The following is a 19,608-nucleotide window of genomic DNA, read 5'->3' as shown; positions in this document are numbered from 1 at the left end:
TATATGATGCTGTCTGCGATTGCGAACCAATGAGTTATATATACTTGACTTGCCTAGTTAAATAAAGGTTAAATAAAAATGCATAAATATTCACCGCGTGTCCATCTTGGCACTCACTCGCCGTTGTAAAAAATATTTTGGAAGCTCTAGAAATGCATATATTAATGTCTACATTCATTTTTGCCACCTTTGTTCTATTACAGACACTAATGCATACTTTTAAATTATATTATGAGAGCTAAACATACAAAATTAAAAGATTAACGTTTTCCTTAATATATCATTTCTGAAGATTACTAATGTTACTGTCCTCACTACAACAAAAATACCTCAATACATGTAATTTTGTCCTTAAAACAATTAATTGAAATACTGTAGAATTCCATTCATTCCTATGGTGGACTGCTCCTACTGGGGGGTGTCATTATGGCCAACAGGTGGCTTCAAATCCTCTCGGTGGCCAATATATAGCATTTGCAATCCAGGGTTAACATCCATCATTCCTGTAAACACTTCAAGTTGCACACTAAAGATTTTAAAATAAAACACATTGACACCTAAGTTTGCAGCCCAAATAAATACTTCACAGAGTTCAAGTAACAGACACATCTCAACAACTGTTCAGAGGAGACTGCGTAAATCAGGCCTTCATGGTCGAATTGCTACTAAAGGACATTACTAAGAGACTTGCTTGGGCCAATAAACACAAGCAATGGACATTAGACCGGTGAACATCTGTCCTTTGGTCTGTTGAGTCCAAATTTGAGATTTTTGGTTACAACCACCATGTCTTTGCAAGACGCAGAGTAGGTGAACGGATGATCTCAGCTTGTGTGGTTCCCACCGTGAAGCATGGAGAAGGAGGTGTGATGGTGTGGGGTGCTTTGCTGGTGACACTGTCAGTGATTTATTTAGAATTCAAGGCACACTTAACCAGCATGGCAACCACAGTATTCTGCAGCGATACGCCATCTCATCTGGTTTACGCTTAGTGGGACTATCATTTGTTTTTCAACAGGACAATGACTAGAACACCTCCAGGCTGTGTAAGGGCTATTTGACCAAGAAAGAGAGTGATGGAGTGCTACATCAGATGACCTGACCTCCACAATCACCCAACCTCAAACCAATTGATATGGTTTGGGATGAGTTGGACCGCAGAGTGAAGGAAAAGCAGCCAACAAGTGCTTAGCATATGTGGGAACTCCTTCAAGACTGTTGGAAAAGCATTCCAGGTGAAGCTGGTTGAGAGAATGCCAAGAGTGTGCAAAGCTGTCATCAAGGCAAAGGGTGGCTACTTTGAAGAATCTAAAATATATTTTGATTTGTTTAACACGGAGTTAACACATGATTCCATATGTGTTACTTTATAGTTTTGATGTCTTCACTATTATTCTACAATGTAGAAAATAGTTCAAATTAGAGAAACTCTGGGAATGAATAGGTGTCCCCAAACTTTTGACTGGTACTCTATTTATATAGCTTAAATCAAATCAAGAGAATATTGGTCTTCATTCAGCTAGCACTATGTGATCTGGAAACCACACACACAAACATAAAAGGGTAAAAAATAATTGTATTAAAAAAAGAAAAAACAAGTAATATACATAGTCAAAGATTAGGGGACAGAATCTGGCCTATTCAAAATTAGACACATAGGACTAATAATCAGATATAAAATACAATAAATATCTACAATTTTAAACATATATCGCAATGTACATGTACACGCGTTTGGTCTAAAATCATTTGCATATGATAAGGGCGTTATACAGTAACAGCCTCAAAGTACTCATATATTTTCCCGTTGTAAAGAGGACATCAAACGAGAAATTGTCCATATAGCCAACAGTCCTTTGCTTGTTTTCTCTTTGGCTCAAACAAATACAGAGGAATAGAGAGTTGGAATACATAATTGTCATATTATCTCTCTACCTTCTGTAACGGTAAGATTTAACTGTTCCTTCACTGTTTAAAAAGGTATAGTAGGCATCATGCAAATTAAATGATGTGCGAGCTATTACAAACAAACACCAAGACACTTTAGTCCTTGTCAGTCTACGTATTGCACAACCGTAAACATTTTGAGACTAAATGTAAACAATAGGCTATGACATTGTTCCTTTGCTTCAGTGCCGAGCAGTAAACAGAATAGAATATATATGTCCCTTCCTTATGTATATATAAAAAAATAAAATTAAAATTAAAACATTCACAAGGCACTTATTGAGTAAACGTCATTGAATTTAACTCACTGATAGAACTCCAGCACACCACTTGAGTCATGACAACTCTTCAGAGTTTAACGTCTACCATAAATACCAGGGTTGGGGTCAATTCAAATTGAAGTCAGTAAATTCAGGATTTTAATTGAAAATCCCAACATTTTTAAATAGGTTTTCCTTTTAAGTTGATTGAAGTCATTGAAAATACATTTTCTCAATAATTTAATTGGAATTTCAGTTTAATTCCTGAATGGACTGCCTTCAATTCAAATTGACCCAAACCCTGATAAATACCCAGTTAAAATGACACATTCAGTACCTGCCAACACACACAGTACACAAAGTACAGAGAAAGACACGCCTGACTGCATTATGGTATTTTGACTGGTTTGAAACTAGTAGTTACTCCACTGTCACAGACTTGGCTAGGTTCCTGGGGCAGTCCACCTGAGAAGATGGAAAGAAAATCAACATTAGTGTTAAGGTCTCGCACACAGACACAGAGCACGCAGACAGAGCACGCACACAGACACAGAGCACACACACAGAGCATGCAGACAGAGCACGCACACAGACACAGACAGAGCATGCACACAGAGCACGCAGACACAGAGCACGCAGACACAGAGCACGCAGACAGAGCACAGACACAGAGCACGCACACAGAGCACGCACACAGAGCACGCACACAGAGCACGCACACAGCTTTTTAAAAACACCCTCAGACACAACACATATTATGACTGCTGTCGGCTGTAACAGAGGACCATTGGGGCCTGGTGACTTACATCGTATCCTCGGAGCACAGCCAAGTGGAAGGACATGAGCTGGAGAGGAATGACACTGAGGACGCCCTGAAGGCAGTCCACTGTCTGTGGCAACTCAATGGTCTTGTAAGCATTCTTAGTGATCTCAGGGTCGTCCTGGCAACACAGGATAATGGGCCGCCCCTGACAGGAAGGGGGAAAACAGGATCAATAATGATATAATCATTAAACTATTCTGTCCATTGTGATATTCCCTCAGGTGAATTATTTTTGAATACCAGGGTGTACAAAAGCTACTGAATGTCAAAGTCAGAGAGAGGGAGAGAGTCCCCCTTCCTCTGTGTGTGTGTGTGTGTGTGTGTCTCACCTGGCGTGCTGTGACCTGCTGCAGAGCGTTGTGACACTTGGTGTAGCAGGCGTCTTTCATGATGATCATAATGACAGGCATGTGTTTGTCGATGAGAGCCAGGGGACCGTGCTTCAGCTCCCCAGCCAGGATGCCCTCTGAGTGCATGTACGTGATCTCTTTGATTTTCTGTAACAGGAAAATAATCAAATGAAAGTCAATAAGCCATCTAGTCCTCCTCAGAGTTATTTGACATTTTTGTATTTAACTAGGCAAGTCAGTTAAGAGCACATTCTTATTTACAACAACGGCCTATACCAGCCAAACCCGGACAACGCTGGGCCAATTGTGCACCGCCCTATGGGACTCCTAATCACAGCCGGTTGTGATACAGCCTGGATGCAGTGCCTTAGACCACTGCACCACTCGGGAGCTCTCTACCCCGAGGCTCTCCAACTCTGTTCCTGGAGAGCTACCCTCCTGTTGGTTTTAACTCCAACCCTGTTCTTGGAGAGCTACCCTCCTGTTGGTTTAAACTCCAACCCTGTTCTTGGAGAGCTACCCTCCTGTTGGTTTTAACTCCAACCCTGTTCTTGGAGAGCTACCCTCCTGTTGGTTTAAACTCCAACCCTGTTCTTGGAGAGCTACCCTCCTGTTGGTTTAAACTCCAACCCTGTTCTTGGAGAGCTTACCGTTCTCTATTTTTTTTGTGGTTCTTTTTTTTACCCCCTTTTTCGATCTCGTCTCATCGCTGCAACTCCCCAACGTGCTCGGGAGAGTCGAAGGTTGAGTCGTGTGTCCTCCAAAACATTACCCGCCAAACCGCGCTTCTTAACACCTGCTCGCTTAACCCGGAAGCCTGCTGCACCAATGTGTCGGAGGAAACATAGTTCAACTGACGACCAAGTCAGCCTGCAGGCACCCAGCCCACCACAAAGATCCACTAGACCACATAGGAGGGCATCTCTCCAGGAACAGGGTTGGAGTTAAAACCTACAGGAGGGTTTCTCTTCAGGAACAGGGTTAGAGTTAAAACCTACAGGAGGGTATCTCTCCAGGAACAGGGTTGGAGCAAAAACCTAAAGAAGGGTAGCTCTCCAGGAACAGGGTTGGAGAGCCCTGCATGAAGAGTAGTTTCAGTGCTCACCAGTGCCCCCTCCATACAAGTGGCGTAGTTGTATCCACGGCCCATAACCAGCAGGGACCTCTGCTGGTACAGCTCGCTTGCAATGTTTTTGATCTGGTCGTCCAGAGTCAGAACCTCCTTAATCAACCCTGAGGAGAGGAACACCAGACATATTCTGCATTAGCTCACAAGGAGGTCACAGTGAGGGAATGCATTGGAGGTAGACAGATAAGGAGTGTAAAATGACAGGGGTGGCTAGAGGTTATAGATAAGTAGTTGACAGGGGCTATGAGAGGGTGGAGGTTATAAGGGGGGGGGGGGGGGGGGGCGTAACGAGAGGCACAGAGAGTCAGGCTGACCTGGCAGCATCCTCAATCCGTTGATGATCTCCAGTCTCCTCTTCTGCAGGGAGATTCTGTCCTCACTCATCATCAAACCAAACATGGTGAGGGCCACAAACTGGCTGGTGTACGCCTGGAGAAAGTAGGGGGCACTGTGAGCAGTCATGCACAAACACTTGTATATGAGGCACTTGCATAAACACAGTACACCATCTCCTCCAAATCTCAACCTAGGTACACATGTGAATCCTGACATCAATATAGTCGCCGTGCTCAGTACAACACCACTGAGCTCACATTAACTGAGGCTTCCCTGTGAACAGACGGCAGTGTGGTGGTGGTGGTGGTAGTGTACCTTGGTGCTGGCCACGCCGATTTCAGGGCCAGCGTTGATGTGAACGCCACAGTCTGTCTCCCTGGAGATGGAGCTGCCCACTGTGTTGGTGATGCCCACCGTCAGAGCTCCGCGGCCCTGACAGTAACGCAGCGTCATCAGGGTGTCTGCTGTCTCACCTGGAAGGAGGTGGAGTCATAGCGTCTTGTGAAACAAAGCACAATCGATCACCATATCTGACCAGATAATGTGCAGTCTCACGTACCAGACTGGCTGATGAAAAAGCAGACGTCATCTCTAAAGACAGGAGTGATGCGGTCCAGGAAATCAGAGGCCAGTTCCACCATCACAGGCAGTTCAGTCAACTCCTCCAGAATCTGTCTGGTCTAGAGGCATCAAGGAAGGGTATCATCAATCACTCTATTTTTCATCTATGAACAACCGACTGTTCAGCCTGGAGTCTGGACTATTTGAGTCCTTTTTCTTAATATAAGCCATTTAGCAGATGCTTTTATCCAAAACGACCCACAGTGAAGTGTGCGTACATTTTTTATGTGTGGGTGGTCTCGGGAATCGAAGACACAATCCTGACGTTGCAAGCGCCATGCTCTACCAAATAAAATACACATTTTATGTCACATGCTTCATAAAACAACAGGTGTAGACTAACAGTGAAATGCTTACATACGGGACATTCCAAACAATTCAGAGAGAAAAATAGTAACACAAGGAATAAATACACAATGAGTAATGAATGATAAGTTGGCTATATACACGGGTACCAGGTAAATACTTTTGAGTATATATAGTGTATGTGGACACTCCTTCAAAATGAGTAGATTCAGCTATTTCAGCCACACCCATCGCTGACCAATGTATAAAATTGACTCTGCCAATGTTTGTACAAACTGACTCTGGAAGCAACGTCAACATTGGAACTGTTCGTCTGGAGCGTCATGAAATGGGTTTCCATGGCCGAGCAGCCGCACACCGTAAAACTTCAATGAAAACGCTGAGTCTCAAATAGCCGCCTGTCCCTTTTAATAGTCGGGCAACGGCTTGATTTGGTACATTCAATAATGACTTGAAGAAATGACGGCAATCATCCGTTTTTAAATCGCCAGTAACAAACTGCTAGCCATTGGCTGCTAACAGCTGAGAACTGCTAGCCATTGGCTGCTAACAGCTGAGAATTGCTAGCCATTGGCTGCTAACAGCTGAGAACTGCTAGCTAACTGGCAAGCACAAAAACAGTCAACAACTTTGGGAGTGCAGATCCCCAAGAAATTGTCCAATCCCCCTCTAGTAGTGAAAGTAAGAACTGCCAAAAAGGAGAATAATTATGTCAAGTCAAAGTTTTTTGTTGTTGTCTGAAAGAGGCATACTTAGACAAAATAAATGTGACACAGTATGTAAATGATAACACATTATTGCAAGAAATTAGATTTGATCTTAGTCCTGTATTGACGCTTTGCCTATTTGATGACTCGTCGAAGGTCATAGCGGGATTTCTTATATGCATCCGAATTAGTGTCCCACTCCGACTGAGCAATACAGGACCAGGACCCATACAGGATCTTTCTCGTTACACCCACACAAGTGTCAATTAGTGAATCTCCTACTCAGTCTACAGCAAAATGTCCATAAACCGTCTAGCACTCACCGCCACTCCAGCATGGAAACTGGTCCCACAGCCAATCAGGATGAGGCGTCTGCAGCGCCTGATCTCCTTCAGATGGTCTTTCAGCCCCCCCAGGACCACTGGTGATCAAAAGCACATCTCTGACACAAAACAAGACGCATTTCTGATCTTCAGCTACGGATCTATTTCTAAAGTTATCTGTTTGGGGTACTGTGTGTGCCATACCTAGCCTGGGTACCAGTCTGTTTGAGTTAACATTCTACTCCTTGCTACTCGTCGTCATGTTTAGCATCACACGGAGTACATTGAGTGGATTTCAGACTATGCCATACCTGTGTTGGTTTCAAAACAGATCCTTCCTCTCATGGTGTTGAAGACAGACTCTGGCTGCTCAAAAATCTCCTTCTGCATGAAGGCTTTGAAGTTCCCTGTGAGTCAACATCCAAATCAAATCAAATTCTATTGGTCACATACACATGGTTAGCAGATGCCAATGCAAGTGTAGCGAAATGCTTGTGCTTCTAGTTCTGACTATGCAGTAAAATCTAACAAATTCACAATAACTAGCTTATACACACACACACACAAATACACACAAATACACACAAATGTAAAGGGATGAATAAGAATATGTAAATATAAACATCCATGTTATGCATCAATACCAACCCCAAGAACAGATCACCCAGGAATACAGACAGACTCCAAGTGAAAGAAGACTGCATCAGGCTCTCACTCATTTCTGAAAACTGCACATAGCTAATAAGTGCTTAATAATTCTAACTGTCCCAACACCTCTGCATAACCCTGGCCGTATCTACTTTACACTGATTGGTTATTAGCAGAGCCATGTATTTAGAGGGGTGGCGCTAACTCTCAGAATGTCTAATTTTGTTCTAATTCTAGACAATCCATAACATAGTTTAACTATTCCCCATGTCATGTTAACGGACCACTAAAATGGCTGCCATAGAATGTTGTAGTATCATGTCAATGCATCAGAAACCTCAAAGTTCCAACTCTCTAAATACAGGGCTCTCGTTATCAGTGTGTGACTGTGTGTTGTGATGACCCCTGACCTTTCATGATCTGCTGCAGCTCCATCTGTAGGGTCTGGATGGCCCGGTTAGGGTCCTCCCCGGCACAGCGGCTCATACGGTGCAGGGACAGCTTGCCCTGGGCCACCGCTGCTATGTCATCATCCCGCAGGTAGATCACCTTGTTGGTGTGTTCAATGATAGCACTAGGGGTGAAGCAGGAAGGACAGAGATATGTTTTTTTCCCCCCCATAAGAGTGTGTAAGGAACATGGCAGTAATATACAGTACATGAATAAGTACATGTAATGACAGTTGACGGCCAGTAGATAGGAGTGTAGAACACAATCAGTATTGAACTGGAAGAGCTACATTAATTACATCTGGGGTTAGTTATCCAGTTGAGGGGAGATTCATGTTCTCGTGGCTCTCACCTGGCATCAGAAGCAAAGAAGAACTCCACTGCCTTCCTGTCACTGACTGAGTGCAAGGCTACGGTGCTGTCCACTCTGTTCCTGAAGTTCCTCTGCTGGATGCCTTCTATAAAGTGACCTGAAAAGTAGACGGGGTCACACAGACGGAACATAATAGAACAGAATGGATTTTTCCAGAAGGAACTTCAGTTGTATAACAGCATATAACATAACTAATTACTAAACCGTTTGAAATGTAATTGACACTAAACATTACAGACAGATATTATTTAGGCTCACCCAAAAGGTGAAAGGGTGCTCTTAACATTTTGTCTTTGGTAAGTTTCCCTTTTCACTTCATTTCAAATTAGTCATGTTTATTTTCAGCTAAATGAAAACAGATTTATCAAAATCATGGTTCCGAGCACAAGAAAGTTGAGAGCTAAAGTTGATATAAATTCATAAAAATGTCAAGCTAAGTGCTCTGCTTGATGACAAACAGCACTTTACCTATACAGACGAGATTGCACAAGCAACTTCGGTCACAAATCCCAACCTGCTCATTACAGCTACAGTACACAACAGGGGTATTACAAATTATAAAGGAGAATACTTAAAAACACCAGGACTAAAAGTTTCAGTTGGCGCCATCAAGAGTTGTCTGCCAACAGCTGGCCTAGTGTCCAGAGGCACCCAGAGAGAGGGACTCACCAGTACTGTTGTACTGAATAGGAATCTGTTCCATTGACAGCTCATACTTGCTCCTCACGCCTATCAGCAGAGGACTTCCTCTCCTAAGGCAGGATGACAGTAACAGAGGACATTAGAGGCTGAGGCTGGAATGAGAGAGTGAGAGAGGATGATAGTGACAGAGTCCATTAGAGAGGCTGAGGCTGGCATGAGACAGAATGAGAGAGGATGACAGTGACAGAGATCCGTTTGTGGCTGAGGCTGGAATGAGAGAGTGAGAGAGGATGATAGTGACAGAGTCCATTAGAGAGGCTGAGGCTGGCATGAGACAGAATGAGAGAGGATGACAGTGACAGAGATCCGTTTGTGGCTGAGGCTGGAATGAGAGAGTGAGAGAGGAAGACAGTGACAGAGATCCGTTTGTGGCTGAGGCTGGAATGAGAGAGTGAGAGAGGAAGACAGTGACAGAGAACGTTAGAGGCTGGAATGAGAGAGTGAGAGATGATGACAGTGACAGAGGCCATTAGAAGCTGAGGCTGGAATGAGAGAGAGGCTGAGGCTGGAATGAGAGAGTGAGCCAATGTGAGAAACTGGTATGAACTAGACCTACATTTTTTGGGCCAAATCAAACCGCTGTCTGAGACACGCTCTCTTAGAATAGACAAAGGCAGTCATAACACACCCTCCACTTTCTCCCACAGAGTAGACCACATCCGTTCACTCAGCTATAAAGACAGGCCAACAGCATCCCACACACATCACTCAACTTGGTCTTGTACAATCACTGGTTTTGTTCATTATAATACCCTGAAATCTTTATGGTTAGACCAGTGGCGTGGGTCTGCAGAAATGATGATGCTTAAAGTTAGAGAGGGAGATATAAGAGCAGCTTCAGTGATTTTTGCAGTTCATTCCAGTCATTGGCAGCAGAGAACTGGAAGGAAAGGCGGCCAATATCAAGCAACAATACCATGAAGGAGGGCATTGTTTAATGGAGGAGGTGAGGAACTACAAACACTTGTATAATGACTTAATTGCAACCATTCTTTCCCCTGGAAAGCAACTCTGACAAGAGACAGTAAACTACACTCAGTGGATAAGAGCCCTCTCTGGAGAAGCTCCACTCTGGTCCTTAGCCCATTGAGCTCTCTCATTTGAAAACTGAGAGTGGAGGAGAAATCTTAACTGACACAAAACACACACAACCACTAGTTTGCACACATACAGACACACAGTGAACAGTGTTGCTTACTGTGCATAATGTGCCACTTTTACAGGTATACAGTTAACATTATGCTGATAAAAAGGGATGACAAAACTTGTATAGGTTTCTTACACAAACATCATGCCTTGTTCATACCTGACTTTATCGTTTCACCTAAACCAGAACATTGCATCATAGTGGGCATGTGGTAACACAACTCTTTGAAACAGGATCAGATTCCCTGATTCATGGGCTTCCATGGAACCTTGTGCTTCGTGAGAGTTCTACAGGATATTATGCAACACTTGAGATCAGCGACAGGGTTAGAGGTCAGAAAGGGGGTCAATCTATAATGGAAGGTAAAGTGTTCTGGTAGGCCGGGCGAACGTGTGAGGTAGAAGTGATGGGGTCGAGTAGAGAAATGTCAGAGGGATCATACTGACCTGGTGGCTACAGCTTCCCCCGGGAAGTGGATGCTTTTGAAAACCAGAGCAAAAGCCCCTTCCTTGGAGAGAAGAGACAAAAGGAGTACAGCAAGTTAGCGGTGTCAGAAATGACATCCTGTAGACCTCAGTGAATTCACATCCAATATGATCTCATTTAGGACAGGATGATATTGACACAATGAGTCATCAACAACAGTCAGATGCACTATAATGTTTAAACTTCATAGCCTGCACTCATGTCCGACATCAGTCCCTAGACAGGCTAAACCCAATAGACATCAGTCAAAGGAAAGCGATAGAAGACAAAAAGATAGGAAACTATGGCAAATCAGCTGAACCCTTTATCCCTGCCTAAACCCCAGCCCAGCCACTCTGCTCCCTCCTCCCTCTATCCCCTGCCTAAACCCCAGCCCAGCCACTCTGCTCCCTCCTCCCTCTATCCCCTGCCTAAACCCCAGCCCAGGGGCCCAGTAAGGTGAGGAGATGGGGTATGCTGTGAGATAGATGGAGTACGCTGGGAGGCAGAGAAACTAAGCTCCACACACTCAGGCTGTAGAAGGAATAAGAGGCCCCTCTGTGGAAGCACTACTCTGCTCCCTAGCCCTGAGCTCTCTCATTGGCCAAACTGAGAGGGGAGGAGAAATATAAAACAAATAAACACACACACACACACACACACACACACACACACACACACACACACACACACACACACACACACACACACACACAGCTTATGATTCAGTCTGTTTTCAATTATGCCAAGAACTAATCTCGTTGTTCAACTTTCCCCTTCTTTTATTGAAGCTACAGAGTGAGGTCTTCGTTTTCTTCTGGGGTAGTTGGGTGGGGTGGGCTGATATACAGGATATTAGGTCATCTTTCAGAGCCACTTCTAAAACCAGACTCAACCAGATCCCAGCACACAGAACACAGCAGGACTTTTAGACCCTAAAAACCTTTTCCTTTCAGGTTGCGGAGGGCATTAGGTTAGCTGCTACATACGGACAACTGCTGTTGATTATGTGATGTGGTTAAAGGGAAACAGTAAACAGGCCAGACAAGGGGGGGGGGGGGGCGACGACATTGCAACACAAAACCCCAGCTGACATGTCCTAAATGAATTGTTTGTTTGTCACAACATAATCAACTACCCTACCACATGCAGACAGGACTGTTAATTGTGTGTGGTCATATACAGAGATTTTCCCAGAAGAATCCACACCCCTCCATGACGCTTACCAGCTGCTGGATGACGCGCTCCACCAGGGTGGAGAAGGACACATAATCGTTCTCGCTGTTGTCATAGACATATTTAATCAGCTTGGGGATGACCTCGGTGTCCGTCTCCGACTCAAACTTGTACCCCTTGGATTTCTGACGGCAGTATACAAAAAAACACTGCTGTTAGTTACAGACACAACAACCTTCAAAACAGACAATGTTTCTCTCAACAAAAATAAGAGATGTAGCCTAACTGTCAGTCTCAGTTATTAGCTCAGTCTGGCTAATGAAACAGCACCGCAGACCCTGACATACCGCAACCATGAAGGGCAAAGTCAGGACAATTCAAGTGGATTTATTAGCATGGGAAACATATGTTAACATTGCCAAAGCAAGTGAAGTAGATAACAAACAACTGACAATCTGTACAGGAATCTACGGTCTGACCCATCAACAACAACAGAAATAGAATCCATAGAAAGGGCTTGGTAACTCTGACCCTGGTAATTTCACTGGTAAACTAATGGGTACACTCGCAATGGCTGCCAGTCCACCCATTATGCCACCATTGACTTGAATGGGGAGGCCAGTTCTATCGATTCCATTTCTGCGTCAACACCTTTATACATCCACGCTACAGAAATATAATACTGTAATGTCCTTTCATTCAATAACATTTGCTAATGTCTACAAACAAATCCCACATATATGATTTCTATTGGGCCTACTGACCAACGGCCTAAGGGCGTGTCTGTGTGGTCTTTACACTTGTAAAACTACACTTCTTCTGGTTTATGATGTCTGTACAGACCTGTATACCCGTGCACAAAGGTCTAGTAGCAATGATGTGTTCAAGGTGTGTAAATAAATGTCCGGATTGGAATGCCTTGTGTGTTCTCACAACTTACCAGGTATTTCCTGAGCTCCTTGTAGTTAGTGATGATTCCATTGTGGATCACAACAAATTCTAAGGTGAAGAACAGAGATCACATGTCAAATATTTGGCATTCACAGAATACCTATTCCTCTGTGACAGCATAACATTATCTTGTGTCAAACATGGGTTAATAGCTACAGTGTAATTATTGTAAGTAAATATCTACTCTGCTCTAATTAAGTCTTCCAAACAAATCAATCCATTTTATTTCATAAAGCTTTTTACGTCAGCACTTGTCACAAAGTGCTTTCCAGATACCCAGGCTAAAACCTCAAAGAGCAAGAAATGTACATGCAGAAGCACACACGTGCTTGTATTTAAGGTCACAGTCTCTCTTGTTTTACGTCCTAGGCCAGGGTTCCACAACTGGTGGCCCACGGGTGGTTTTATTTGGCCAATAGTTTTCTGAGCCAATATATTATTATTATTTCCCAATATTGGACCAGGAAATCAGCTCCTTGTAATTTTGGAAATCTAAGTATTCTCACCCATTATAGAGAGACATGTTATCCTATACAAATGTAAGCAAGGATTCAAATTATTATGTTTTATTCAAATATTATATCTGTTTCAGCTTATTGCGGTCAATATACGGTCTACAAATGATTATGTTCTGGCCACCCGACCATCCACTCAATAAAAAAAAACACAAATAAAGAATTTAAAAAGATCAGTCCGCGGCTGAATCTAGTTGATGGTCCCTGACATAGGAGAACATCCTGGTTTCTTTATGAATTACTATCATGATGGAGCTACTCTCTAAGGTGAACTCAAGCACATCTGCATAGGCCTCGGGAGAAAGCTCAGGCAGGCTAGGACACCAGGCAATACATCAGACAGCATGGAGTTAAGCCATCTCATTATCTAGCAAAAATGACCCCTGACCCCTTTCTCTTTAAAGTTTTCATCTGCTTTCCGGTGTTTCTCTTCCTTAAGGAAAGCAGGGCCCATTAAATGAAGGCAACAACAGGGGTAAGTTAACGACCTCTATATGGTAAACCAGATGACTAAGATGCTCTTTTAGGGGCTGCAATGTAAAGCCAATGGGGACACATTATATTGTACCCCCGTTCTCTTGTGTTGAGTGAATGGCTGCATTATAGTGTGTTTACAAACCGCTTAATACTGTACTAACATTGCTTCAGCAATTCTTACCATCTACTGTGTGATCCTACAGTACGAGTGTGTTCTTACCGTTGTTCTTGTCGGAGCGGTGTGGATGGCAGTTGACAGCGTTGGGCTCTCCATGTGTCGCCCAGCGGGTGTGAGCAATGCCAAAGTGTGTGTCCAGCTCAGTGTCCAGGTCAATGGAGTCGTTCTCTGATCACACACACAATCAACGATCAGACTAAAACATCAACATGTTAAAGCACGAAGCAGTGAGAAACATACTAAGCATAGGCTAATACGTAGTACTAGACTGTGAACTAGTAGAAACTAGTATAGGAGAAGATCGTGGAGTTGACTCAAGTAGAGTGGTATGGAGCAAGAGAGGGAGAGTAGAGAGTTCAGCTTAACGTAGGAGAGTAGCGAGGGAGAGTAGAGAGTTCAGCTTAATGCAGGAGAGTAGCGAGGGAGAGTAGAGAGTTCAGCTTAATGTAGGAGAGTAGCGAGGGAGAGTAGAGAGTTCAGCTTAATGCAGGAGAGTAGCGAGGGAGAGTAGAGAGTTCAGCTTAATGCAGGAGAGGAGCGAGGGAGAGTAGAGAGTTCAGCTTAATGCAGGAGAGTAGCGAGGGAGAGTAGAGAGTTCAGCTTAACGTAGGAGAGTAGCGAGGGAGAGTAGAGAGTTCAGCTTAATGTAGATGTGTAGCGAGAGAGTAGAGTTCAGCTTAATGTAGTAGAGTAGCGAGAGAGTAGAGTTCAGCTTAATGTAGGAGAGTAGCGAGGGAGAGTAGAGAGTTCAGCTTAATGTAGATGTGTAGCGAGAGAGTAGAGTTCAGCTTAATGTAGGAGAGTAACGAGGGAGAGTAGAGAGTTCAGCTTAATGCAGGAGAGTAGCGAGGGAGAATAGAGTAGCGAGTTCAGCTAAATGTTGGAGAGTAGCAAGGGAGAGTAGAGAGTTCAGCAAAATGTAGGAGAGTAGAGTTCAGCTTAATGTAGGAGAGTAGCGAGGGAGAGTAGAGAGTTCAGCTTAATGTAGGAGAGTAGCGAGGGAGAGTAGAGTTCAGCTTAATGTAGGAGAGTAGCGAGGGAGAGTAGAGTTCAGCTGAATGTAGGAGAGTAGCGGGGGAGAGTAGAGTTCAGCTGAATGTAGGAGAGTAGCGAGGGAGAGTAGAGAGTTCAGCTTAATGTAGGAGAGTAGAGAGTTCAGCCTACTGTAGAGCTCCTCATCCAGAGCCTTGACCTTCCCCCTCTTCTTGATCAGGCAAATGTTGACGTTGTCACCATTGTCATTTTTCCTAGGGCCATCCACTCCGACACCTGAAAGCCAAACGCAGAAAAAACATGAATCTATTACAACCATAATCTCTTGTGGATGGCAGTGTTGTAATATAGACCACATAGTGAGTGTCTCAGCCTTGTCTCTGTCAGATACATTTTTACTCTGTCTTGTCTCTGTGTCAGATACATTTTTACTCTGTCTTGACTCTGTGTCAGATACATTTTTACTCTGTCTTGACTCTGTGTCAGATACATTTTTACCCTGTCTTGACTCTGTGTCAGATACATTTTTACTCTGTCTTGACTCTGTGTCAGATACATTTTTACTCGATCTTGACTCTTGTCTCGAACAATGAGAACTCATAATTTCTTCCCGAGACCAGCTGAGCAAAAAAATTATAATGATTATCAGCTCCCATTCATTCAGCTCCTAAAACCACTTCGACAGGCCAAATATCCACACTCCCTCATGACCCATTCATAACGTATTGCCTATTGAAACCTGGGCTTCCTACTTCATTAGTAACATTAATGTCCTATACTTTCATAGAAGATATTTTTCAAACTTTGTCTCTCTTGTCAGAATTTCGCTTTAGGTGGTCTCGAACTCAACACTGGTGGACAGACTATGTAAACATGAGCATCTCATCAAATTACACAAGAATTTAGTTCTGGGTTAACTGAGATTATTTACAACCCTGAACCATAGTGTCCTGTTGGACTTTATCAAGAGGCTATGTGGAGACAAGATATCTTCCTTGGCCTCAAGGAGACTGTCTCTCGTCTATGATTGTGATCAAATAAGACCTAAGACCACAACATTGTTTTTTTTTAAATTACCTGCAGAGTCATATCCCCTGTACTCAAGTCTCTGCAGTCCCTTCACCAGTGTGTCAAAGATCTCCTTCCTTGTCCGTGGCACTCTGTAGTTCAGATAGGCAAAAATCCCTGCAAGAAATAAAAGGTACAAGTTGCTTTATTTTTCAACAAGAACAAAAGTGTTGTATTCAAGAAATAACAAACTAACATGATTCACAAAAGCCAGTATCCCACATTACATGTCTTAGACTCAAACCATTATATTATACATGGGGTTGCATCTTTGCTACATTGAATGGGTTGGTATGAAGAGTCAGTGGGCTGGATCTACAGTGAGCTCCAAAAATATTGGGACAGTGACACATTTTGTGTTGTTTTGGCTCTGTACTCCAGCACTTTGGATGATTTGAAACGATACAACGACTAAAGTGCAGACTGTCAGCTTTAATTTGAGGGTATTTTCATCCATATCAGGTTTTGGTTGTTTCAGATGAATTTGTTGCCTAATAGAAATGAATGGTAAATAATGTATTGTGTCATTTGTAGTCACTTTTATTGTGAATAAGAATAAAATGTTTGTAAACACTTCTAAATCAATGTGGATGCTACCATGATTATGAATAATCCTGAATAAATTGTGAATAATGATGAGTGAGAAAGTTAGAAACACAAATATAATCCCCCCCCACAAAGATGCTAACCTCAACTGTTATTGTAATGGTGAGAGGTTAGCATGTCGTGGGTGTATGATATTTGTGCATCTAACTTTCTCACTCATCATTATTCACCATTCATTCAGGACTTTCTGTAATCATGGTAGCATCCACATTACTTACCATTGGGCACAAAATAACCTGAAAACACAACCAAAACAAACAACAAATGCATCCAACAAGTTTGAAGGGTGTCAAGCTTGATGTTATCATTATGTGCTAGGAATATGTGACCAAATACTAATCTTTTGGCTACTTTAATACACATACAGTGTGAGTGAATTTGTCCCAAAACTTTTGGTCTCTTAAAATGGGAGGACTATATACAAAAAGTGCTGTAATTTCTAAACGATTCACCCGACATGGATGATTATACCCTCATATTAATGCTGACAGTCTGCACTTTAACCTCATCGTCATTGTATCATTTCAAATCCAAAGTACTGGAGTACAGAGCCAAAACAACACGAAAATGTGTCAGTGTTCCAATACCTTTGGAGCTCACTGTATTTCCAACGCCTGTCGCAGTTTGACAGCAGCTGTTTCATCCGTGAAAATTAGCTCCTGTCAGAGACCCAGGTCTAACAGCCATATGCAAAGCTCTGTGTTTAACAGAGCAGTCCAGATGTGGTCTGTCGAGTTTTACATACGGGATGACAAACTGTTCTAACTTTCAATAGTCAAACATTAGTGAATTATCGAATTATTGTTTTAGTAATGTTGAGGTTAGTAATGTAAAGGTTAGTAATGTTAGTCAAGTTTAGTATGACACAAAACTACATAGGTCAGTAATGCAAATGCGTGCAGAAACGTACACAAATACCAATGAATAATGCATTTTAATGGCAGTACAATTTTAAAGATGTATTATATACATTAGGAGGTCGTTGAAGTAACTGTTAATGTGACCACGGTCTCTCCCGAGGAGAACGTCGAGCTGATACTCTCTTACGGCAGAATTGATCATTAAAAACAATGGACTTTTCATAGCAGGTTAGGAGAACTTACGCAGGAGGTTAGGATAATTAACGTAGAAGGTTATAAGAAACAGGTTAAGGTTAGGAAAAAAGTTAGCGTTAGCTAAAATACAACAACAAAAAATTACTTTAGACGTCAATTTGACATAAACTGTATCCCATCCGCGAGCTAGCCAGCTGTGCTAGTTACTGCTATTTGCTACGAAGTTATCTAGCTAATAATCATAATAGTCACGAAATTGTACATATTTGCCTTACCACACATGGTCCAACAGAATATCGTAGTCTTTCAAGTGAAAAGTATCTGGGATGTTGTGGAAGATATTCAGAGATGTCGGGCTACAACTTTTAAAGTGAAGGCGTGTAGGAACCCAGTACCCCGCCCCCTGTTTCCTTGACAATTTGTTTTGGGGGGGATCATTGTACCCTCTAATCCGCTGTGAAATATATTTTCCATAAACAAAAATATTGTATTTTCAGCTGTTTGAAGCTGGTTTACAAAACCAAAAGTAATAGACACAAAAATGTAATAACTGGAAGCACATAAATAGTACACATAGAACATATCTACCGTTTCTTAGACTTGCTTTCAAGTAGAATGATAGATCTATAACAAACAATTAATTCTATGTGAATTTGGGTCGACGAACAAATGACATATTGGCACTTTAACCTTTATTTTGACAGGGAGTCATGCTGAGACCAAGCTCTCTTTTACAGATGAGCCTTGCAATTACAAAAATATACACATCAAATACAAAACAGAAATACAAAACATGATCATAGGAAACAAACTCATTTATCAGTAATAAGGTCTGCATTGCCCTATAGGCACCAAAACATCAAATTGGACATATTTATGGACTATCTGGAGTGTAAACATGTTTGACCATTAACATTCCTATTTTCCCTAAATACCTAACCCTTAACCTAACCCCCAAAACTTAAGCTTAAAATAGCATTTGAACAAATTCAGGACCTGAAAAAAGTCCTGACTTCAAAAAAGCTATTGTTTTCCTACATTTTCACTACATTCGGTTGAAATGTGAGGACATTGGGGTCCTGATAAGGTAGGAAAACAAGTACACACACACACATTGGTTTTACTATCCTTGTGGGGACTGAAAAATGTATTCTCATTCAAAATCCTATTTTCCATAACCCCTAACCTAACTTTAATCTTAGCCCCTAACACTAACCCTGAAACTAAATCTAACCCAGAACGACATTTTCCTTGTTTTATTATCCTTGTGAGGACTTCTGGTCCCCACAAGAATAGTAAAACCAAACCACACACACATGATACAGGATACTTTTTCTAATAGCCGGACCTGGAGTGTCATAATTTCACCAAAGAGTTTATTCTCATCAAGGTAAAGTACTCCTCAAGAGAATATATGTGATATTAGACAAATGACGGGATGATGGGAGTGTCAGATTTTAAGACATCAAAGCACAACAATAATGCAATATGTATATTTTGTTTCTTACTCATTTACTTTCAAAGATGGACCATTTGTTTTTAATGGCTATATTCCCTATGGCAGACATTATTCTAATCGTTTTAAATGTTTCATGAGTTTCATGGTAATGCATAGTCGTCAGTGTGTTCAATAACATTTTAATGTAGTCCAGGAGGATATAGCATTGTCATTGTCTGATTTTACACTCCCCACCCTAGTCCAGTGTAGACCAGGGGACAACCCCGTCATCAGTAGTCATGCAGAAGAGCGAGCACCTCTGCCTCTTGTGGACACGTCTGTGTGGGATGGTGTGGCCAGCTAGACGAATGGATGCTGTGTCTGTGAGTAGATCCTGTACATGTGTTCATCTGGATGTGTCAATCTGTTGTTGAGTGTGTTGTGTGCGTGTGTTGGTGAATGTATTGGTGAGTGTGTTGTGTGAGTGTGTTGTGTGCGTGTGTTGTGTGAGCGTGTTGGTGTGTTGTGTGCATGTGTTGTGTGAGTGTGTTGGTGAATGTGTTGT

The 19,608-nt window shown here is 42.4% G+C and overlaps 1 protein-coding gene across 1 annotated transcript; it reads right to left on the bottom strand.

Moving 5' to 3' along the window:
- Positions 1 to 1,559: 1,559 nt before the first annotated feature.
- LOC139387902 (glutamine--fructose-6-phosphate aminotransferase [isomerizing] 2-like) lies at positions 1,560 to 17,995 on the bottom strand. Its single transcript, XM_071134254.1, has 19 exons — positions 17,881 to 17,995; positions 15,954 to 16,061; positions 15,048 to 15,152; positions 13,926 to 14,051; positions 12,703 to 12,761; positions 11,813 to 11,947; positions 10,568 to 10,629; positions 8,942 to 9,024; positions 8,252 to 8,369; positions 7,861 to 8,024; positions 7,114 to 7,209; positions 6,803 to 6,900; positions 5,405 to 5,525; positions 5,161 to 5,318; positions 4,824 to 4,938; positions 4,486 to 4,613; positions 3,360 to 3,527; positions 3,014 to 3,175; positions 1,560 to 2,672 (listed from the first exon to the last, which is right to left on the bottom strand). The coding sequence occupies exons 1-19, from the start codon at positions 17,885 to 17,887 to the stop codon at positions 2,628 to 2,630; spliced, it is 2,058 nt and encodes a 685-aa protein (XP_070990355.1). The 5' UTR covers positions 17,888 to 17,995; the 3' UTR covers positions 1,560 to 2,627.
- Between the last annotated feature and the right edge of the window lie 1,613 nt (positions 17,996 to 19,608).

This window comes from Oncorhynchus clarkii, chromosome 29 (genome assembly GCF_045791955.1).
Source record: "Oncorhynchus clarkii lewisi isolate Uvic-CL-2024 chromosome 29, UVic_Ocla_1.0, whole genome shotgun sequence".
Classification (NCBI taxonomy): domain Eukaryota; kingdom Metazoa; phylum Chordata; class Actinopteri; order Salmoniformes; family Salmonidae; genus Oncorhynchus; species Oncorhynchus clarkii.
The sequence above is the reverse complement of the archived record's forward strand: the minus strand, read 5'-3'. Positions and strand labels throughout refer to the sequence as shown.